Source organism: Ips typographus, linkage group LG3, assembly GCF_016097725.1.
Source record: "Ips typographus isolate SLU linkage group LG3, UJ_Ityp_2.0, whole genome shotgun sequence".
NCBI lineage: Eukaryota > Metazoa > Arthropoda > Insecta > Coleoptera > Curculionidae > Ips > Ips typographus.
The window spans coordinates 15,631,785-15,655,749 of NC_138424.1; the positions used below are offsets into that span (position 1 = coordinate 15,631,785).

The 23,965-nt window shown below is 38.1% G+C and overlaps 1 protein-coding gene and 1 long non-coding RNA gene across 3 annotated transcripts in view; one reads left to right on the forward strand and one right to left on the reverse strand.

Moving 5' to 3' along the window:
- Positions 1-10,737, forward strand: part of LOC145726382 (phosphatidylinositol-3,5-bisphosphate 3-phosphatase MTMR3) — a 45,589-nt gene extending 34,852 nt beyond the window's left edge. For both annotated transcript variants that reach the window (XM_081975422.1, XM_081975423.1), the window contains one exon: positions 9,795-10,737. In XM_081975422.1, the coding sequence (XP_081831548.1) occupies positions 9,795-10,029 (235 nt within the window). In that variant the 3' untranslated portion in view covers positions 10,030-10,737. The remainder of the gene's footprint in view (positions 1-9,794) is intronic.
- The window catches only part of LOC145726409 (uncharacterized), a 215,061-nt gene that overhangs the window by 3,178 nt on the left and 187,918 nt on the right, over positions 1-23,965 (reverse strand). The gene's annotated exons all lie outside the window — the stretch shown is intronic.

Here is a 23,965-nt window from a genome sequence, read left to right on the forward strand (position 1 = left end):
CAGTTATGTGAGAAAATGCAAGAATTACTCGATACCAACGCATTAGACTCCTGATTACTGATGAGTCAACTTTTACTTTAACAGGACATGTTAACAAACCGAATTGCCGTTATTGGACAAATCAAAATCCTCATTGGATGAGGGAATGCCATACACAATGGCGACAAAAGATCCATGTCTGGGGATTATTAAAAACAGGATAATTGGGCCGATATTTTTCCAAGAAAATTTAACTGCAGAGCGATACTTGAATTGTATTCAGCAGGAACTTATCCCACAATTAGAAGCTTTATTTCCCAACAATCTAAATATGCCTAATGCAAGTATCTGGCTACAACAAGATGGAGCTCCTCCTCACTTTGCTGTACTGTTCGAAATTATCTTGACAGAACATTTCCAAACAGATGGATTGGAAGAAGAGATCTCCAGACCTCACCCCATTAGATTTTTTTTATGGGATTACCTTAAAAATAAGGTGAAGCCAGGAAACATCGAAGATTTAAAAGAACGGATAAGAATGCGAATTAATAACACCTGAGGTTTTAGAAAATGTAAAGCATGAGTTTAATTTGCGATTAGAGTATTGCCAGCAACAGAATGGTGGGCTCTTCGAACACTTCATTGATTTAGTAATGTTTATTAAAAATAATGTGTTGGAACATAAAATTTGTTTTGTTTACCAACTAAGTAAGTTTAAATGCTCTTTAACCTCGTGCATAAAGAAAGCAAGGTTGCCATTGAAAAAATTAAAGTTGTTTATCATAACTTTTTTGTGGCGCACCCTGTATATGTCTGGATTGGTATAGGAATTTATTCCAAGTTACGTCATCTCTCTGTAAATAAATTGCATAAACTGTCATTATTTTATTTTTTTTAAAGATGGAATTACATGAATCTCTGTATTTAATTTTGAACATTAATTTAATTGCCATTTTTTGAATTACAAATACATGTTGTATTGAAGTATTTCTACCCCAAAACATAATTGCATACTTCATAATTGATTCAAAGTTAGCAAAGTACAATATTCTAAGGGCTGCCAGGTTCAGATACCTGGAGACGATTCGAATTCCATAGCAAATTGAGTTTAATCTACCTAGCAGAACATTTATGTGATCAGACCAATCTAGAAATTCATCAATCTGCACTCCCAAAAATGTTTTGTTTAAAAAATAATTACATTTGTTTTTTTCCATATTTAAAGCTAATTTTTTTTTAAACCACTCAGTAGTCCTAATAAAGATCTCTTCCAGACTAAAACTGAAATATGTGTCATCTGCAAAGTTGACAATTTTTTTTTTGCTATAGAATTTAGATCATTCATGTAAATTACAAAGAGTAGTGGCCCCAGAATACTGCCCTGGGCTATTCCGTGTTAATTTTCTGTTATATTTAATGTGTGAGACTTGCCTTCCTTAAATAGTTTAACCTGCTGTTTCCTATGAGATAAGTAAGAATCAAACAAACTTAGTGTCTTAACTCCATAGAGTTCTAATTTTTTTAACAATAGTTCTTTATCTACACAATCATATGCGTTAGACAAGTTTAAAAATATACCTACTCCTAGTTTATGGTTTTCTATGTGTTCAAGGATATGACTTGTAAACTGAAAAATTGTTGTTTGTACTGATCTTCCGGCAATGTAGTAATCATTGATAAGGTTAATGTAAGCAGGTACCGCACAGTAAGACACGTGAATAGCCCTTTTTACTTATAAGGTTTTTATTTAAAGAATATAAAGCATGTTAAAAATAATATGTTGTTTTCTGTGTTTAGACAGTTTTCTAGAAACATCTAGAACGACAACTCCTACAACTTGTCTTCTGTCACTTCTTGACGTTTTTGACATAATTGACGGAAGTCAATTTATTCTGACATACGACTTACACTAGTGTGACAAGTAGAGTATTAAGAGTAGACAATGAACAATTGTACTTATTGAACTGATACATCAACAGTTAAAAGGATGCTTATTGGTCTGTAATTTTCTACTTCATTTTTATCACCTTTCTTATAAACCGGTTTAACTTGAGAAGTATGTTAGTAGCCTGATCACATTGGGTATTCCAACAGTAGGGTGTTTTGTCCTCAGTAAGTTGATGTAGCGGAGCTGCGATGTTGGCAAATCCTTCCACAAACCGTCTGTAGTAGGTGTCAAGTCCTAGAAAGCTTCTGAGTTCGTGTTTATCCTTTGGTACTGGCCATTCGCTTGGATCTTCTTGTCGTCCGTCTGGATTCCGTCGACCGTCACCACATGCCCAAGGAATTCGACTTGCTTTTGGAAGAACCAACACTTTTTGGCGTTCAATCGAAGATGGGCACCACCTATTCTAGCAAATACTTCTTGCAAGTTGTCCAGATGTTCTTCAAAAGTTTTTCCCATCACCATGATATCGTCCAGATAAACCAAGCAAGTCTTCCAGTTAAGGCCACGAAGCACAATTTCCATTAGTCTTTCAAACGTAGCAGGAGCATTACAAAGTCCGAAGGGCATCACATTGAATTGGTACAGCCCATTTCCAGCAGAAAAAGCAGTCTTCTCCTTATCTTGCTCCTCAATGCCAACTTGCCAGTACCCACTCTTCAAATCTAAAGTAGAAAACCAACAGGATCCTGCCAAAGTCGTCAGTGTGTCGTCGATACGGGGAAGTGGATAGCTGTCCTTTTTGGTCACGTCATTCAGTTTTCGGTAATCTACACAAAATCTGCTTGATCCATCTTTTTTAGTGACCAGAACAACAGGTGATGACCAAGGGCTGCAGGATTCTTCTATAACTCCGTCGTCAAGCATCCTGTCCACTAATTCCTGCACTTCCTGTTGTTTGGCTATTGGTAGTCTCCTAGGTGGTTGTCGAATCGGTTGTGCATTGCCGGTGTTAATTCGGTGTTTTACAGTGGTAGTTTTTCCCATATTGTTCGGTGTTCCAAATATGCTACCATGGTCCAAAATCAGTTTCCGAGCCTTCTTCAGTTGTGGTGTTGACAGATGTTTCCAGGTCTTTTCAAGTTCATTTAAGAGCTTGTTTTCCCCCAACTGCTCCTCCTGTTCTGGTAACCCATCGCAATTGGTTATTTTGACTACAGGCTCGAATACCGCAATAATTTCGCCTTTGTTGATTTTTACGTCGTCTGAAAAAATGTTTGCAACTCTTATTGGGACTTCACTTCCTCCATTTACAAGTGATTTCCCAATGAGGCATCTTCCTGGTCGGTCCGGGTTTCGTACAAGTCCAACACAGCTCCCAGAATTCTGCTCCAATTGTCCAATAATTATTTGCTCGGAATTGCCGCTTATTTTTACTGTCTGAGATGCCAAAACATTAATGGGTGACTCACAGCGGTGACTGGTTGACAGGATGAACTCTTCACTTCCAAACCTTAGGATATTTTAATCCTTTCTTGTTCTTCTTTGTCTTGCTGTCGAATCTCTTCTTGTTTTCCAAGCATTGCCATAATAGCTGCAAGTTGGGCCTCCATGTTTGCACTTTGACGTCTTGTTATTGGCATAAAATAAATTTAACACACCACTGTTCCGAAAATCTCTAGTCCGGTTCTGAACACAAGTCTCTAACCCGAAGTTTAGTTCCAATTCACGTCGCACTAAAGTCTGATCGCACTTCTGACACCAATTGTTACGATTTTCCCGTGGGTTCACACAAAGTCAATTTAACTGAACAATTAATAAATTTATTAACACGTTAAAACACTCCGTACAATAATTAACACAGCTACTAAAAACACTACTACAATTCCACAATTACTTCGCTATTTAAACTTAACCGCGTTCCCAAATTCACTACTACTACGGTTGACACCGCGTCTTTTATATTCGCAAACCACGTTCTAGAATGACCGCGAAACGCTTCGCGGGTTGCCTTGACCATTCAAGAATTTTCCAGGTAGCGCTTCCTAACTGTGGCCTACTTTAATACGCGCCCGGCCAGATATTGCGGCGCATCGGTTTCATCCCGAAGCGAGCGCCCGTTAAGAAGTATCGAGCATAGTAGGCCCAGACCGTAACAGTACATTTCAATAATTTTAGTATTGAAAATAGTCTTAAATAGAGAATCTTGACATAAGGTTCATGAAAATTGACTTGAAGACTAATTTTTCAAGTTGTTTTACTTTAATAGTTGTGTGCAACATCTGGTGACATCTGTACTCAACTCTATGAGTTAGAAAGTACAGATGGCGTTCCAAAATCTAGGAACAGCACCATTAATGCCGCATCATTCGGTAAACACCGATCTGATTGGTTGAAATTGGTTCCTCTCAACTTTTTTGTTTTACTTTGTTTTTCATTTTCTTACAATTTTGGACTAGTTCTAGTGCTTTAAGATTGTTTTCAGCCTGAACAATCGAGTTTCGAGTTCGAGTTTTTTTTTGAAGACTATCCTCACAACATTTTTTTGTGATTAGTCTGACAGCTAGTAAGTGGGGTGACACGATCCTCCTGTATGGATGCCACTAAACCATTTTGTCAAACGTCATTCACATCATATAACGAATATTCATTTCATGAGTTCTTGTCCCAAATTTAATCAAAATTGTTCCAACGGTCTGACAGTTATAGCAACAAAACGATTTTTTAAGCAGAAATTTGGAGGACTGTGTCTTTTTTAGGAAGCATTTCTCAGGAAAATGACAAAGTTATTTTGTCATCAGTTATTTTATGACAGTATAGTATAACACCGTCCTATGTCTAATGTTTAGTAAATTGAAGTGCTTTCCAGACATATCAAGAGTGTGAGTAACATAATAAACAACTAAACACATATTAGACATTTAAACAAAACAACACAAAAACACTCACAATTGATGCAGGGCTAAAACTTACACTAGGTTGAGTTTTGTTCCTTTTCTTTCTAAACGATATGCCACTTAATGTGGATTTCTTCTTGGCTCCCCTGTAATTTAACTATACTTGCAGGAATCTCATCTATACCACTTGTTAATTTGGTTTTTTAATTTTGCTGAAAAATCACACAGTTCCTCTCCAGTGATTGGTTTGAAGTATATTACAACCAAAATATTTGTTAGGTATCTGGTCTTTAATCGGTTGCTCTAAAATTTTAACTTTGCCAGACTTCCGGACAGATCAACTCCAAACGTATCGCGGTTTCGCCATTTTTCCGCAATAGCTGTCAATGAAGGTTGGAGGTTTCTTCAGATGTTCAAACTGTAATCAGTATTTTTGTTTGTTTTATATACCAGGTGTCCAAGAGCACCCTGGACATAGAAGATTGACATGGGAAAACGGTTTTGATTTTTTTGCGCCTGTACGGTTCATTTAATGGAAAAAAAGATAAAAGTTGAAGAGCACATTTTCGGCTCAATCAACTTGTAATTTTTTCAATACCATAGATTGGATCATTAAGACGAAAAACGGCTCTAAAATTTTAAATCTCCCGCCATGCGGTTTAGTAATAATTTTGAGTTACTACCCACATAATGCAAAGAAAATAAAAATAAATCGTAAAAAAGGTACTTTATCAAGTTGCGTTTATAACCTCATTCAATATCTTTACCCAACTTATTTACTTAGTAGCAAAGTTATTTAAGAAAACACTGGTTTTGCTAATGCTGTGTTTCATCGATTATGAAAAGGCGTTCGACAGAGTCCAACATCATAAACTGATCCGAATCGATCGAACGATTTAAAGTGATGAAAACAGTGGACAATGAAGCCAGATCTTTGAAGATAAGTTTCCTACAGTACAGGGAAAACAACAAAGGGGCCAAATACTTCCTTCAAAAGTGGTGTGATTTAGCTTCAATGTGCGTAACTTCATGAACTATCATCAGTGAGGGTCTTCATCAGTGTTGTAACTAAAACTTAAAATGATTCAGTGTTGAAATCTGACTTACATAAATCATAAAATGATGATCTGACTATGAAATGTGAAGAATCTTAAACTGGCTAAAAAACCTCTGAGAAACCCCCTCGAGGAACAGAATATGGACTTACACAGTCAAATTATCAGTCAGGTGGCAAAAGTTTTTGTATATGGGTAGGTATTGTCAAAAAAAACAACTTTTCAATTGAGCTATCTACATGAGCTGTTATAATAATAATAGTAACTTTATTTCAAGATTGTCATAAACAACGTATACAACAAAATGAAATTGCGTCAGCAAAAAAAAGACTACTTAGGTATATTATTATACTTATGATATAGTATACTTATTCAATACAGGAGAGTTCAACCTCTACATGTTTAGGTAATCGTCGAGATGATAGGGTTCCAATTGGATTAATAACTTTTTTAGCTCCCTTTTAAATTTTTGGTTATTCACAATTGTTTTAATATCCATAGGTAACTTATTGAAGAGCTTTATACACATATAGTGGGGAGTTTTTTCTGTTATTTGCAGCCGGTGTGTTGGATACATAATTTGATGGGTTAATCTTGTATTATATTTGTTTACCTGTGGATTCTGAAAAAATAAACTTCTGTTGTTGAAAAAGAACATTAAGCATTCATATATACAGAGCGTATACTGTCATTAGTCCCATTGACATTGACTTGAAAGTGTTTCTACATGATTGCCGATAATCCATTTTTTTAATTATTCTCATAACTCGTTTTTGAGCAATAAAAATGTTCTGAACCCTACCATCTCGGCCCCAGAACATAATACCGTACTTCAGTCTGGATTCAAAATTGGCGCTATACAGAATTTTTAGACATTGCTCACTTAGATATTTACCAGTGAATCGTATTCCGTAGCAGATAGTTCCCAAAGTTTTCAAGAGTTTATCCAAATGAAAAGACCAGTCAAGGTTCTCATCCAGCTAAACCCCTAGGAACCTCGTGTTTTCAGATACTGTTATGTCTTTTCCGACAATCGGGAGTCCTTCCAGTTTACCGAAGTTTGATTGTTTTGTCCTGAACAGGACTAAATCAGTTTTCTCTGCGTTCAAAATTAAGCCGTTATCAGCAAACCATGCTTCAATTTTAGACGTTAAATATTGACTATTGCTTACTAGGTTTAAACTATTTTTGTCTCCAATCAACAAGTTGGTGTCATCGGCATAGTTAATAATAGTTTGCCATGGTTCATCTGCTACCGAATACAAGTCGTTTATGAAGATTACAAAGAGGATTGGCCCTATAATGCTACCTTGTGCTATTCCATAATCGCTCGAAAGAGTCCCTGACCTACTAGATTGACCATCTTTAGTGACAGCCACTATTTGCTGTCTGTTTTGCAAGTATGACCTTACCCACTCCAATGGTTGCCCCCTTATCCCATATTTTTCCATTTTATTTAATAAGATTTTTCGATGTAGACAGTCATAGGCCTTCGAAAGATCTAGGAATATTCCAAGTGCGGCCTCTCTATTTTCAAAGTGCTTAATGATTGATTGTATAAACTGATATAATGCCGTTCGTGTTGATTTTCCCTTTATAAATCCGTGCTGGTTTTTGTTAATTAGATTACAGTGGTTCATAAATTCTATTATTCTTTTACACATTGCCAGTTCAAAAATTTTGGAAAATCCTGGCAGAAGGCTTATAGGTCTATAGCTATTCATTATTTCTGGATCACCCTTTTTATACAATGGTTTAACAAGAGCAGTTTTTAGTTGATCTGGAAACACACCAGACTTAAAAGAATTGTTAATTATAAAACACAGTACATCTTTTAATTGGCATATGGAAAGTTTTATTAAGCTGGTTGGTATTTCGTCAAACCCACTGCTGTGTTTATTCTTTATTTCGTGCGCAAGTTCACAGACTTCTTCCGGCGTAAGTGGTTTTAAAAACATTGACTTATCATTAAATGGGATTTCACATTTATAAGAATTCATATCTACTTTTGGAACTATATTTGGTATGCTGTTTACTAAGAAACTATTAAAATTATTGGCTATGGCTTTAGCATTTCCCTTCAACTGTATGTCACGACGATCACTAATTTTTCCTGAGATTTCTTTAGTTATCGTCGACATACATTTCATTTTGTTGTCCGATTTAGTAATCCTATTTCCATAATTTTTCTTTCTGACATTATATTTTCTTTTGGTAGATTTGTATGCCTCCTTATATTTGTCATTATAACGGCTCAAGGTAAGAAGTAACTTTGTCTTACTAACCTAATGTTTGTTTGGATAATAGTGGAGTTCCAAATTAGCAAAGGTAGGTGAAATGTATTGATTGAAAGTCTCTAAAGAGAAACCATTTGCTTCTAATTCAATACACCAGTTCACAGGATATACCTTTACCAATCAAATGATGATTTTACAAGTGTCTTTGTAGGTGAATGATGTTCAAGTTAACTAATAGAGCTAACTATATATCAGTACTTACCTTACCCTGCAGAACTAGGGAAAAAACATTGAATATCAGTTATAAAATAGCTATTTATGTAACCAGTTACGAAAAGATCGATTTTGTGTTACGAATGAATGTTTGTAGGGCGAGCGCAGCGAGGTCCTACAATTTGAATGAGTTACACAATAATACATTTTCGAAACGTGTTGCATACATAATTTTTTCTAATTTTGACCAAAAAGCGGTAAAAACCATCTTTTAAAGTGATTTAAACACAAATATTCACTTTCATAGCACCTTGTATAAACAGTGACAACGACATGTTATGATGGATGTCGCCCATATGTTTCTACGGAAATGCATAAAAACAGGGAGTGATGAAATGAACTTTTCATAACTAGTTACATAAAGTGATACTTTATGTAACTAGTTACATAAAGTAAAACGTTTTGTCACTCTAATCAGTTTTGAAAAGTGTCACTTTATATGCCATAATTAGAAAAATGCCTTTTTATTAACATCATGCAATATAAAACCACTTAAACACTATGGTGTGTCGACAACACTAGAAAACCAAGGATACAATAAAACTAGCAGTCACTAAATCGCATCACTTTTGAGGGAAGTAATTGCCCCCTTTTGTGGTCCCTGTATAGTAAAGCAACTTATCTTCAAAGATCTGGTAAGTTTCATTGTCCACTGTTTTTTTTCATCACTTAAATCGTTTGAAGTGTTATGAAGAAGCTTGAGATAACTGATAAAGTATCTTTAACAATTTATTTTAATTTTCTTTGCATTTAACATTATGTGGGTCTCTTTTCTTCTTCTCAGTCCGTATTTATCCACTCCTGGATGTAGGCCTCTTCCAAATCCCTCCACGCCTTTCTATTTCTAGCAGTCCGGGTCTAATTCCTTCCTCCAACATTCTGGATATCGTCACCGGCATCACGCAGGCATCAAACACTCTCCCTTTCAAATTTATAGGAATTTCACTAGATTTAAGAATAAATCCTAGTCTGCCAAAGGCCTATTATTCTTGTGATTTCAGAAGTTTGATTTTCTTTGCCAAGTTGAATTTTGTGGCCTAAGTAAAGATATTCCGAGACAAGGATTATACCCATTATGTGGGTAGTAATTATTACTAGTAATTAGTACTCAAAATTATTACTAAATAAACTTGTTTTTGAATGTTTTTATTAGAAAATGACGGACGGCGATTTGTTATGATTTTGAAAGGTTGGTAGCACGGCCGGATATGAATTTTCCTTAACGACCGCTTGGCGCGAGATTTAAAATTTCCGAATTTTAGCGCCGTTTTGCGTCTTAATGGTCAAACTTACGGTATTGAAAAAATTACAAATTGATAGCTGAAAATGTGCTCTACAACTTTTATCTAAAGCGTTTTTCGATTAAATGAACCGGACAGGCGCAAAACCAAAACTGATTTCCCATGTTAATCTCCTATGTCCAGTGTGCTCTTGGACACCTTTTATACTTAATTCGCGGATCTTACAGAAAATGCGGCAAAATCTTCTGCGCCGACTGCTCGGAGCACGTAACTCCGCTACCGTCCGAACAACTCTACAACCCGGTGAGGGTATGTACGTCGTGCTACGCCGAGCTGAAACAACTGGACCGGACCACCACAAACGACATGACCGTTTCGTTGCCGGACAGATGCAAACGATTGTCTACTCCTGCGCAGGACTGTCCGCGCATCCATCAGCAGATCGCCGCGTCCAGCAACTGAACCATGCGCGTTGCGCGCACGGAGAGCACACATGTGATTTTGTTACTTTTAAATAGTGTTTATATACAAGATTTGGGCGACGTCTTATGTACGACTAATGTAACATGTACAAAAAAAAAAAGAAAAGAGAACGCGGTAACGACATTTTTTGTTGTTGTGGTTTTTGAACTTCAATATTGTCATTACCAGTGCGAAATTTTGGACGGCCTGGTCTATACAGTGTGTCTCATTTTCATGTTTACACTAGGAAGTCTTGTGAGTTATTCTGTTGCAGCACCTGTCAACTTTAAGCTTTGCCGTACTTTTCCATAAGAAAACATAACATTAACGGAAGTGTCTGTATTATAAACAAGAGAATATGACACTCTGTATTTACTGATAATTACAATATGAACTATCTTGATGAAATGTTTTAATTTCGTTCTGATTGTTCTTATTATTTTTTGGTACGAGTATATAATGTTTCGGTTTGCACTTTTACTTTTTAACCGTAACTGTGTAATACAAATTAATCATTAAACTGTGCAATTTCGAGATGTGCTACTACTACAAGAGCTAGAGCCGAATAAAAATTACTACATTAAGTATCACATTATTTCGTTCTTTTTTTTAGTAGGGAGTGTTTGTAAATTAGTATAGCCTACAAACCACCGCAATCATTTTTCTGCTGTTTTAATAAATTTTAATATATCCCTAATTGAAGTTGAATTCTGGACTTTTATTATTTCGTAAAATGTACAGGGTGCTGCATTTTCGATGGTTTTACGGGGTACAGAGAAAACGGTAATAGATAGAAAAAAAGTGGCATACGTGTTCTGATCTCTTTTTCTGACCTGAGATGACTGGCGAAAAGTGGGCGGCGCAATCTTCTTATGTTTCAAAGATACGGGGGTTTTCGAAAATTGTTAATTTTTGAACCTCTTCTGTATTTCAGTTGCTCTTAAAGTTATCAAAAAAGGAAGAACGGTTCCCGGTAGTAGTTTTCATGTAGAATCCAATGGCGTAGTCAGTTTTTTTCTATTCCGTTTAGTTTCTGACATATGACAGTAAGTTACATTTTTTTAAATAGAACATCCTCTATATTTTTACGTCATTTAATTCTGTTGATTTTTACCTTTTCAACGGTGTATTACAACATATAAGTTTGTAATCCTGTTATTTAAAAAAAAGACCTTGCTAAGCTAAAAAAAAGGCCAATATCTAAAATACCAAAACAAAATTGGAAATCATATAAACTAACACATCAGAAAATGAAATATTTTTAATAAATCTTATTAAAAATCTAAGTTACAAACAGTTCTACCGTCACTTTAATAAGAAAAGTGGCCATTTCTATTTTCTACTATTTTAAGGTAGAAGTTGAAAAAACTGTTTTGTTTCGACTGTGGGTATTTTTATACATATTATTTAGCACTTTTTTGTTAAGAAAACGCCTTTTTTCTAATTACCAAGATTAACGTTTTTAAACTTATGTTTTAATACACCGCTGAAAAAGTAAAAATCAACAGAATTAAATGAACTAAAAATATATAGGGTGTTCCATTTAAAAAAATATAACTTACTGTCATATGTCAGAAACTAAACATAATAGAAAAAAACTGACTACGCCATTGGATTCTACGTCAAAACTTCTACCGGAAACCGTTTTTCCTTTTTTGATAACTTTAATAGCAAATGAAATACAGAGGGGGTTCCAAAATGATCAATTTTCAAAAGCCCCCCGTATCTTTGAAACAAAAGAAGTTTGCGCCGCCCACTTTTCGCCAGTCATCTCAGCTCAGAAAAAGAGATCAGAACACGTATGCTACTTTTTTTCTATCTATTACCGTTTTCTCTGTACCCCGTAAAACCATCGAAAATGCAGCACCCTGTATAGCCTTAGTAGCAAGGTAAGTAACAAAAACAACGCATATACTGGGTGCCGCAATAGCTGTTCCTCGAAAGTGTGTGCCTCGAAAACTGTAGTAAATTTGGCAACGCAGTGTGGAAGCTTCTCAGAGAAACTGGCATTCCAATCAAAGTGATTCAAATTATAAAACAGCTCTATTCAAACTTTGCATGTCAGGTACTTCACAAGGAATACCCAGCGAACCTATAACAATCTCGAGCGGAGTGAAGCAGGGCTGTGTCCTCTCTCCAATGCTCTTCAATATCGTGCTGGATTCCGTTCTCCGCAAAGTTAATGACCAGGACAGAGATGGGGCTTCAATGGCCGGCTAATATATTGCTTTGAAGATATTGTCACACCCGTGTTAGTAGTTACGGTGCACAACCAGTAACCAGCATAGTCAGCAAGGTTAGCATAATGAGGTCGCTGACGAGTATAAAAGATGCACCGTAGCTCGACTAAACCACCGAACTCTGGGGTCCTCCCCTGCAGAGGGAGGTCACTAGTCTCCGGGTCGGTCGGCGAGCAGCAGTCTCTAACTGGAAGTGGTGGGACGGATCGCTACCCTCTTAGGATCCCAGGCTGAAAAGAGAAGGGTTCTCTCGCAAGTTGAAGTGACCGTTAGAACCCTTAACCCTATCAGTTTCCTACTTGGTCCTTTGGTCACACTTACAAGAACACCTTGCGTGCACCCCTTTACAGTGTAGCTGAAGGGCTGAACTAGACTCGCCTTCCCCGTACTTTCATGCAGACGCCGGTGATTACGGCAGTATTGGCCCTTCTACTCTGGGGTAAGATTAACCCCACTAACTTGGAAAAGAACGATATTAAGTGAAACACGTAAAATGAATAAATCATGACAATAAGTCAAAATACAGAAATAGAGTCCGATGGAGAAACTTTGTTGAGGCCCGATGGAATGATGGGAATATTGATATTGATTGAAATTTGGCAACAAGAAAATACTGGAATTAATTTTCAGGTTTCTAAATCTACCGCGCAAAAAGAATCTAAACGACAAAAGTGGTTGTCGCGCACTTACAATAATAATTAACCTCAATTCGGAACGCACTCTGTTTGTAAAGTATAGTGTGTATCGGGCAAGACGTCATTATTGAAAGATCGACATTTGACAGTGCATGTGTGTAAACCAGACTGGTAGAGAACCTAAAAAATAATGTGTCTTTTTGGTGGAAAAAAGTAGAGGTTGCAGAAAATAAAGAATTTAGTAATTTTCCTCGTTAAATTTAAATAGTGGAGTTTTATTTGCCTCAAACCGGTGGTTTGTGTTCGCGAAGTCCACATTTGGCGACCGTGACAGGACGGGGAAAATTGACTATTGTGTTGGAGACTTCAGGTCCAAAGTTTAGCGAGATTTCATTTGTGTAAAGTTACAGTCTGTGGAAAGATGGATCTCGAAATCAAGAAAAAAGGCCGTAAAGTTCTTCGGGCATCCTTTACAAGGTGCTGTACAGAGTTAGAGACTGTATTAGCAGAGCCAACTGAAGACCAGTTACAGAAGGCACAAGTGTTGCAGGAGTTATTAACTGGGAAGTTGGCAGAACTGCAGGTGAAAGACGCCGAGATATTTGAAGCTATGTTAGTGTGTGATGTTGAAGAAGAGGACTTAATTAAAGAGAAAGACATGTGTGATACATACTTAAAACGTGCAAAAACCCTTGAATTGTGCTATTTGAAGCTACGTAAAGTGGACAGTCCTCAAATTGATGACTTAAATGAAAGTGCTAGTTCCATTGCTGCTATTACAGGTAAGAGGAAGTTTAAATTGCCTGTAATACAATTTAAAAAGTTTGATGGAAACATAAAAGATTGGCTTTCCTTTTGGGCACAATTTAAGAAAATCCATGAAGATATTGAGATGGACCCTGCTGACAAGATCGAATATCTTATTCAGTCTACTGTGCCAGGTAGTAGGGCTAGGCGAGTTGTAGAAAGTTTTCCTGCTATAGGAGTAAATTATGTACAAATTGTAGATAGTTTAAGAAGTAGGTTTGGTAGGGAAGACCTACAAATTGAAGTATATGTCAGGGAACTATTAAAGTTAATTTTAAACAACGCCCTAGCCAAGACAAAAATTGAGTTGTTTAACCTTTATGATAGTCTCGAAACTCAGTTAAGGTCACTTCAAACTTAGGAATTACAGCTGATAAGTATGCTGCCATTCTTTACCCATTAATTGAATCTTGTCTTCCTGAGGAATTACTAAGAGTATGGCAACGTAGCACTGTGGGACATTTGAAAGAAAATGAGGAATATGAAGAAAATTCTAATAGTGTACCAAGTGGTTGTAACAACAGCTTAGAAAGTCGACTTAAAGCTTTGATGACATTTTTGCAAAGTGAAGTACAAAATGAGCAACGAATCAGTCTTGCTGCTGAAGGTTTTGGACTATGTAGTGTAGGAAATCGCTCGGATACTCCAGGTGGCCATGTAGAACGGAGGAAAAAGGTGTCACTAGAATATGCATCAACTGCAGCTGACTTGCTTAATAATACTACAGTTGTTAAGTGTCTCTTTTGTGAAGGTGGTCATGAAAGTATAAATTGTTTCAAGGCAACAAAAATTACCTTTAGAGAAAAAGAAGCAAATTGTTAATGATAAAAGAGCATGTTTCTCTTGTTTAAGGAAAGGACATCAAGCTAGAAAGTGTAGAGGTCATGTAAAATGTTTGGTGTGTGAAAAGAGTCATGTCACTTTGATGTGTCCTGAGATAAAATCAAATAGGAATACACCAACTGCCAGTGAACAACCTATTGAAGCTCAACACTCAATTCACCAGGAAGATTTGGTAGCAAACTAACTGTGTTAGCCTTGGTATTGCTTCTCGAGTTTTTATGCAAACTTTACGCGTTGAGATGGCTGCCCCTAATGGTTCCTGTAGTGTTCGTGCTCTAATAGACACAGGATCGCAACGTTCTTATGTTTTGCAGTCTACTGTTCAAAAATTAAGTTAGTTGAATTATCTCGACATAAAATACTGCACTGTTTATTTGGAGGTCGTTTAGTGGAACAGACCCACAGTCGTTTTGAGGTAGAACTAGTATACAAGGGTCATAGATGCAAATTAGAAGTTTTGAGCCAACCTACCATATGCAATGAAGTGATTCCTGTACCTCCAGGACTCTGGATTGATGAGTTGCATAGCCTAGGCATAGAGCTTGCAGATACTGCGGAAAATTCTGCCATTGAGGTAATGATAGGGGCAGATGCGGCAGGTTACTTAATTACTGGAAGGAAACATCTACTTGACTGTGGACTGGTGGCTGTAGAAACACTACTTGGGTGGACTTTGATGGGCAAATTGCAAAATGAGTATTGGAAGGACCATCTGGCTACTTCAACCATAAATTTGTATCTTAATGATCAAGTTATTGCCAATTTGTGGGAGTTGGATATATTAGGCATAACTGAACCCAGCAGAGACAAAAGTAGAAGGGAATTGGAAATTTCAGCAGAGATTTTTTTCAATGAGACAGTAAAAGTGGACAGTGAAGGCCGCTATGAAGTAAGACTACCATGGCTGGAGGGGCATCCTGTACTTCCCAGTAATCTGTTAGTTGCTCAGAAACGTTTGACATCCACTTTGAGAAAGCTGAACTCAATGGATTTGTATGAACGATATAACGGCGTATTACTGGAATGGGAAGAAGCTGGAATTATTGAGCGAGTACCCAAGGGAAATGTAACAACATATAGTCACTACTTGCCCCACAGACCAGTTGTACGAGAAAGTTCAGCGACTACCAAGATCCGGCCAGTTTTTGACGCTGGTGCAAGACAAGGTCAGTGCCCTTCTTTAAATCAATGTTTGGAAAAGGGCCCCAATTTGATAGAGATTATACCTGATGTTTTGATTGGGTTCAGAAAGTACCGAATTGGAGTAATATCTGATATTAAAAAGGCGTTTCTTCAAATAGCAGTAAATGAAGCAGATCGGGATTTTCTCAGGTTTTTGTGGATCAACAGCAAAGAAGAGGAGATTATCTACCGACATCGACGGGTGGTGTTTGGCGTTAACTGCAGCCCGTTTCTTCTTGCGGCGACAATAAGACACCATCTTGAGCTAACCAAGGAAAAAATATCTTCTTCAGAATGGCCTTATCAAATGAATACTTTGGATAAACTTAATGGTTGTTTCTATGTGGATAATTGCGTTACAAGTTTGCCAGATGAAGCATCAGTGGAGTCATTTGTTAAGGAATCTTTTGAAATCATGCTCAAGGGTAAGTTTGAACTTACAGGGTGGGAGAAATCTTGTAGTAAAAGTCCTAGGATGAACAAGAATCAGTTAGACATTAATGTTTTGGGTCTTACTTGGAACTTGAATCGAGACACTCTGTCCTTGAGGAACAGCTTGAAGGAGGTAGACATACCCGAGGATCTGACGATAACTAGAAGACTCATATTATCCCACACTCAACGGATTTTTGACCCTATTGGTTTGGTGAGTCCCACAACATTGTGTCCAAAGCTATTATTACAGCAAACTTGGAAGCGAGGACTAAACTGGGATTCGGAAGTCAATGAAGAGATTGCCAATGAGTTTAGGGTATGGGTCAGTGAATTAAAATATTTGCACGAGTTAGAGATCCCACGATGGGTGAATTTAAGACCTGATTGCCAAGAAACTTACTCGTTACATGTCTTCTGTGACGCAAGTGCAAAGGCTTACGCTTGTGTAATTTTTTTAAGAGTTGAACAAACCAAAGAAGTATCAATCAGTTTGCTGGCGTCTAAAGCAAGAGTTGCACCTTTGAAGGCGATAACCATACCACGGCTAGAACTGCTAGGTGCTACAATTGCAGCAAGGTTGTATACCACTGTGCAGTCCAATTTTGATGTGAAGATGCGTAGCTATTTTTGGACGGATTCTACGACTGTTCTTTCATGGATACGAAGGAAAGAAGAATGGTCTACCTTTGTTCGAAACAGAGTTAATGAGATCCGTGAATTAACCTCAGTGTCATCCTGGAATCACGTGCCTGGTCGTCTAAATTCGGCGGACTTGCCTTCTCGAGGATGCTACGCAAGAAAATTATACGAATCAAAATGGTGGGAGGGACCAAGTTGGCTTTATGAGGACGAAAAGAATTGGCCTAAATCAGAACCGCCTTGTTCTGACGAGGAGATTTTCAAAGAAAGGAGAAAAACTGTGGTTGCCTTAGTTAACGCCCATATTGATTCAATAGATGAATGGCATCTTAACTATTTTTCAAAATATATAAAAACTATTCGAATGATTGGTTGGATTTTCAGATTTTGCCATAATGCACGTCATCCTACAAGCAAGCAAGAAGGAGGTATAACTGCCAAAGAACTAAACGACGCTGAAACGTTTGTTCTAAAGACATTGCAGCAGTCCAACTTACCAATGGATGACCCAAGATTAAAACCTCTCAATATTTTTGTCGACGATTTAGGTCTTATTCGATTGAAGACGCCTATTATTAACAGGGACGACACGGAATGGTTTCGGTTGCCGATTATCCTACCTTCAAGACAGCCAGTAGTGGATAAGCTAATATTCGACTTACATGTGAGAGAGTGTCATGCCGGTGTTCAAATGTTAATGAGCGTTTTGAGAGAGAAATATTGGATTTTAAGTGGTCGAAAATACATACGTTCTGTTTTAGCAAAATGCGTGACATGTAAGAGGCATGGAGGTAAACCATTAAATACATTAGTGCCACCTTTGCCGCTCGACCGAGTAAGAGATGCTGTTGCCTTCGAGATTGTTGGTGTTGACTTTGCGGGCCCCCTTCATCTAAAAAATGGCGATAAAGTGTGGGTTTGTCTCTTTACCTGTGCTATTTTCCGAGCTGTTCACTTGGAGCTAGCCACCTCTTTGTCTACACCTTGTTTTCTACGCGCTTTGAGGCGTTTTATTGCGAGACGTGGTCGACCAAAAACTATTTACTCGGACAACGGGACAAACTTTGTTGGGGCGAATAACCTGATGCAAAGCCTGAATTGGGATGAAATCGTGGAGAAAACTGCTATTGATCGTATCATATGGCGGTTCAACCCCCCTGCTGCCCCATGGTGGGGAGGCTTTTGGGAGAGGATGATAGGAATTATGAAATCACTTCTCAGAAGAACACTAGGTCGAGCTTCACTCAGCTATGAAGAATTGTTAACGTTGCTTTGTGATTGTGAGGCGATCATTAATTCAAGACCTTTAACGGAGATGACTGGTGACAAGAATGAACTAGTCACTTTAACACCGGCTATGTACTTAAGAGAGCAAGCAGAGAGCGGAATTCCCGATTGTGACCAAATTGATCGTGTTTCATTACAGCGAAGAGTGGTGCGGTTACAAACTCTGAGAGATGCTTTGCGAATGAGATTTCGAAGCGAATATCTGGGACAATTACGAGTGATATATAACAAACACCAATTGTCACGCCCTGTGAAGATCGGGGAGGTCGTCCTCATTGGCAGTGATGGTAGTAAACGACTAAATTGGCCGCTTGGACGGGTCACTGAATTGTTACCGGGAGGAGATGGTCGTGTTAGACTAGTCCGACTGGCGACTTCTGGAGGTCATGTTCTGCGTCCAATCCAGAGAGTGTTTCCTTTAGAAGTGGATGCTACAGATGAGTTCGAGAATACTCCGGCTGAAGGCGCTGCCGAAGATACCCAAGACTACTGTGAAAATAGTGAATCGGTGTTCGCGAAAAGCGGGAGTGATGTGAAAAGCAGAGTACCCGAAACGAAAACTTCGCGGAGTGGTAGGCTAATAAAGACGCCGTCTAGATTATTAGATTAGAATAAGGTTTATTTTTGTAGACTTGTTTTGTTGGAAAAAAAAAAAAGGGGGAAATTTTATAAGTTTGCTTTTATGTTGTGAGAAACTTTTATGTTGACAAAAGTTTCTCAGGTGGGAGAATGTCGCGCACTTACAATAATAATTAACCTCAATTCGGAACGCACTCTGTTTGTAAAGTATAGTGTGTATCGGGCAAGACGTCATTATTGAAAGATCGACATTTGACAGTGCATGTGTGTAAACCAGACTGGTAGAGAACCTAAAAAATAATGTGTCTTTTTGGTGGAAAAAAGTAGAGGTTGCAGAAAATAAAGAATTTAGTAATTTTCCTCGTTAAATTTAAATAGTGGAGTTTTATTTGCCTCAAACCGGTGGTTTGTGTTCGCGAAGTCCACAGTGGTTGTTGCATATGGCTGGCGAATATTTCCGGTTGGCACTGTCAGAGATTATTAGGGTCAAAATCACAGGACTTGTTAAGAACTGCGCAATGCAGTTTCCGTGTTGTTGTGCGGTGTAGTAGTCCGCACTTAAGGTGTTTAGCAAAGTTTTTTTAAATAACTCAAAAGTGAATAGAAGTACAGTTTTGCAACTATGGGACCTTTTGTAGAGAAATGTCTGGGCTTTCAATAGTTATTTGTGTACCTAGGCCGTGAAATGGTATTTTTTCGGCCGAAAGAAAGTTTGGTGTCCGAGGCCGTCTTACGACATTCTTGAGGACGAAAAAATTATTTCACGGCCGAGGTGTACACAATAGTATATTCTATATTAAGAGCGGAAAATAGTTATTTGCCGCTTGCACATGAAAATTGCAGCTTGAGGCGAAGCCGAACGCTGCAATCATGTAAAGCGGCAAAAGTACTTTCGGCTAGAAATATAGACGATATTTTTTCGACGATTGCTGTGGGATGGAGTAGACAGACGTTACCAGCCAAGTTCTTCAAATGCTGCAAAAAGTGCGATGGTTTCTGATCCCCCAAAAGTTGACCCTTGAGCAACCGTCGGATCTTGACTTCGTTAGGTTGTCCAAATGAAGCTAGAATTCTATTTTAACGGCTTCATACTTGTGAATGTTAGGTGGATTTCGCAAAATGTCCGCTATGAAAGGAAGAACACTGGTATCGAGGTTAGCAATTAAAAAATGGTACTTAATTTCATCCTTGGTAATCTTTGCGATTGAGAACGAAGCCTCTATCTGAAGAAATCAGATATACAGGGTCGTCTCTCCAAAATGGCGGAATTTTAATGTTACTGGCGGCGAATAGTAGTGAGTGTAAATATTGACTGTCAGTAACTCGGCTGTTTTTTGAGATACAGCAACCGGAAACCACTCAAAAAATTCCGTTTTTCTTCTTCTCCCCTGTTCTGTGCAGAAAAATTGGCTTAGTAGCCTCTGGTGTCCAGGGTGAGCCAAAAAGTAGAGGTTGTTACAGTTTGGCCACTCTGTATGCAGTTTCAGAAGGAATTTGTCCGTTCAAAGTCTGGATTCAAGTTCTTTAAGGTTTTTACACAGTTTTCGTCCCTTGAACTTTTTCCGTATCTCTTCTAGTTTAGGAGATTTTCTGCATAATCCATTTTGGGGACCAGAAAGTCCATTTTCTCGAAAAAGTGCCTCAAAACTTTGACTGTCAATAACTCGGCTGTTTTTTGAGATACAGCAACGGTAAACCACTCAAAAAATTCCGTTTTTCTTCTTCTCCCCTGTCCTGTGCGGAAAAATTGGCTTAGTAGCCTCTGGTGTACAGGGTGAGCCAAAAAGTAGAGGTTGTTACAGTTTGGCCACTCTGTATGCAGTTTCAGAAGGAATTTGTCCGTTCAAAGTCTGGATTCAAGTTCTTTAAGGTTTTTTACACAGTTTTCGTCCCTTGAACTTTTTCCGTATCTCTTCTAGTTTAGGAGATTTTCTGCATAATCCATTTTGGGGACCAGAAAGTCCATTTTCCTCGAAAAAGTGCCTCAAAACTTTTACTGTCAATAACTCGGCTGTTTTTTGAGATACAGCAACGGTAAACCACTCAAAAAATTCCGTTTTTCTTCTTCTCCCCTGTCCTGTGCGGAAAAATTGGCTTAGTAGCGTCTGGTGTACAGAGTGAGCCAAAAAGTAGAGGTTGTTACAGTTTGGCCACTCTGTATGCAGTTTCAATCGGAATATGTACATTCAAGGTTTGGATTCAAGTTCTTTAAGGTTTTTTACACAGTTTTCGTCCCTTGAACTTTTTCCGTATCTCTTCTAGTTTAGGAGATTTTCTGCATAATCCATTTTGGGGACCAGAAAGTCCATTTTCTCGAAAAAGTGCCTCAAAACTTTTACTGTCAATAACTCGGCTGTTTTTTGAGATACAGCAACGGTAAACCACTCAAAAAATTCCGTTTTTCTTCTTCTCCTCTGTCCTGTGCGGAAAAATTGGCGTAGTAGCCTCTGGTGTACAGGGTGAGCCAAAAAGTAGAGGTTGTTACAGTTTGGCCACTCTGTATGCAGTTTCAGAAGGAATTTGTCCGTTCAAAGTCTGGATTCAAGTTCTTAAGGTTTTTTACACAGTTTTCGTCCCTTGAACTTTTTCCGTATCTCTTCTAGTTTAGGAGATTTTCTGCATAATCCATTTTGGGGACCAGAAAGTCCATTTTCCTCGAAAAAGTGCCTCAAAACTTTTACTGTCAATAACTCGGCTGTTTTTTGAGATACAGCAACGGTAAATCCACTCAAAAAAATTCCGTTTTTCTTCTTCTCCCCTGTCCTGTGCGGAAAAATTGGCTTAGTAGCGTCTGGTGTACAGAGTGAGCCAAAAAGTAGAGGTTGTTACAGTTTGGCCACTCTGTATGCAGTTTCAATCGGAATATGTAAATTCAAGGTTTGGATTCAAGTTCTTTAAGGTTTTTTACACAGTTTTCGTCCCTTGAACTTTTTCCGTATCTCTTCTAGTTTAGGAGATTTTCTGCATAATCCATTTTGGGGACCAGAAAGTCCATTTTCTCGAAAAAGTGCCTCAAAACTTTTACTGTCAATAACTCGGTTGTTTTTTGAGATACAGCAACGGTAAACCACTCAAAAAATTCCGTTTTTCTTCTTCTCCTCTGTCCTGTGCGGAAAAATTGGCGTAGTAGCCTCTGGTGTACAGGGTGAGCCAAAAAGTAGAGGTTGTTACAGTTTGACCACTCTGTATGCAGTTTCAGAAGGAATTTGTCCGTTCAAAGTCTGGATTCAAGTTCCTTAAGGTTTTTTACACAGTTTTCATCCCTTGAACTTTTTCCGTATCTCTTCTAGTTTAGGAGATTTTCTGCATAATCCATTTTGTTGACCAGAAAGTCCATTTCCTTGAAAAAGTGCCTCAAAACTTTGACTGTCAATAACTCGGCTGTTTTTTGAGATACAGCAACGGTAAGCCACTCAAAAAAATCCGTTTTTCTTCTTCTCCCCTGTCCTGTGCGGAAAAATTGGCTTAGTAGCGTCTGGTGTACAGAGTGAGCCAAAAAGTAGAGGTTGTTACAGTTTGGCCACTCTGTATGCAGTTTCAATCGGAATATGTAGATTCAAGGTTTGGATTCAAGTTCCTTAAGGTTTTTTACACAGTTTTCGTCCCTTGAACTTTTTCCGTATCTCTTCTAGTTTAGGAGATTTTCTGCATAATCCATTTTGGGGACCAGAAAGTCCATTTTCCTCGAAAAAGTGCCTCAAAACTTTGACTGTCAGTAACTCGGCTGTTTTTTGAGATACAGCAACGGTAAACCACTTCAAAAAATTCCGTTTTTTCTTCTTCTCCCCTGTCCTGTGCAGGAAAAATTGGCTTAGTAGCCTCTGGTGTACAGGGTGAGCCAAAAAGTAGAGGTTGTTACAGTTTGGCCACTCTGTATGCAGTTTCAGAAGGAATTTGTCCGTTCAAAGTCTGGATTCAAGTTCTTTAAGGTTTTTTACACAGTTTTCGTCCCTTGAACTTTTTCCGTATCTCTTCTAGTTTAGGAGATTTTCTGCATAATCCATTTTGGGGACCAGAAAGTCCATTTTCTCGAAAAAGTGCCTCAAAACTTTGACTGTCAACTCGGCTGTTTTTTGAGATACAGCAACGGTAAACCATTTAAAAAAATCCGTTTTTCTTCTTCTCCCCTGTCCGGTGCGGAAAAATTGGCTTAGTAGCCTCTGGTGTACAGGGTGAGCCAAAAAGTAGAGGTTGTTACAGTTTGGCCACTCTGTATGCAGTTTCAGAAGGAATTTGTCCGTTCAAAGTCTGGATTCAAGTTCTTTAGGGTTTTTTACACAGTTTTGCGTCCCTTGAACTTTTTCCGTATCTATTCTAGTTTAGGAGATTTTCTGCATACTCCATTTTGGGGACCAGAAAGTCCATTTTCTCGAAAAAGTGCCTCAAAAGTTTTACTGTCAGTAACTCGGCTGTCTTTTGAGATACAGCAACGGTAAACCACTCAAAAAATTCCGTTTTTATTCTTCTCCCCTGTCCTGTGCGGAAAAATTGGCTTAGTAGCGTCTGGTGTACAGGGTGAGCCAAAAAGTAGAGGTTGTTACAGTTTGGCCACTCTGTATGCAGTTTCAGAAGGAATTTGTCCATTGAAAGTCTGGGTTCAAGTTCTTTAAGGTTTTTTACACAGTTTTCGTCCCTTGAACTTTTTCCGTATCTCTTCTAGTTTAGGAGATTTTCTGCATAATCCATTTTGGGGACCAGAAAGTCCATTTCCTTGAAAAAGTGCCTCAAAACTTTGACTGTCAATAACTCGGCTGTTTTTTGAGATACAGCAACGGTAAATCACTCAAAAAATTCCGTTTTTCTTGTTCTCCCCTGTCCTGTGCGGAAAAATTGGCTTAGTAGCGTCTGGTGTACAGAGTGAGCCAAAAAGTAGAGGTTGTTACAGTTTGGCCACTCTGTATGCAGTTTCAATCGGAATATGTAAATTCAAGGTTTGGATTCAAGTTCTTTAAGGTTTTTTACACAGTTTTCGTCCCTTGAACTTTTTCCGTATCTCTTCTAGTTTAGGAGATTTTCTGCATAATCCATTTTGGGGACCAGAAAGTCCATTTTCTCGAAAAAGTGCCTCAAAACTTTTACTGTCAATAACTCGGTTGTTTTTTGAGATACAACAACGGTAAACCACTCAAAAAATTCCGTTTTTCTTCTTCTCCTCTGTCCTGTGCGGAAAAATTGGCGTAGTAGCCTCTGGTGTACAGGGTGAGTCAAAAAGTAGAGGTTGTTACAGTTTGACCACTCTGTATGCAGTTTCAGAAGGAATTTGTCCGTTCAAAGTCTGGATTCAAGTTC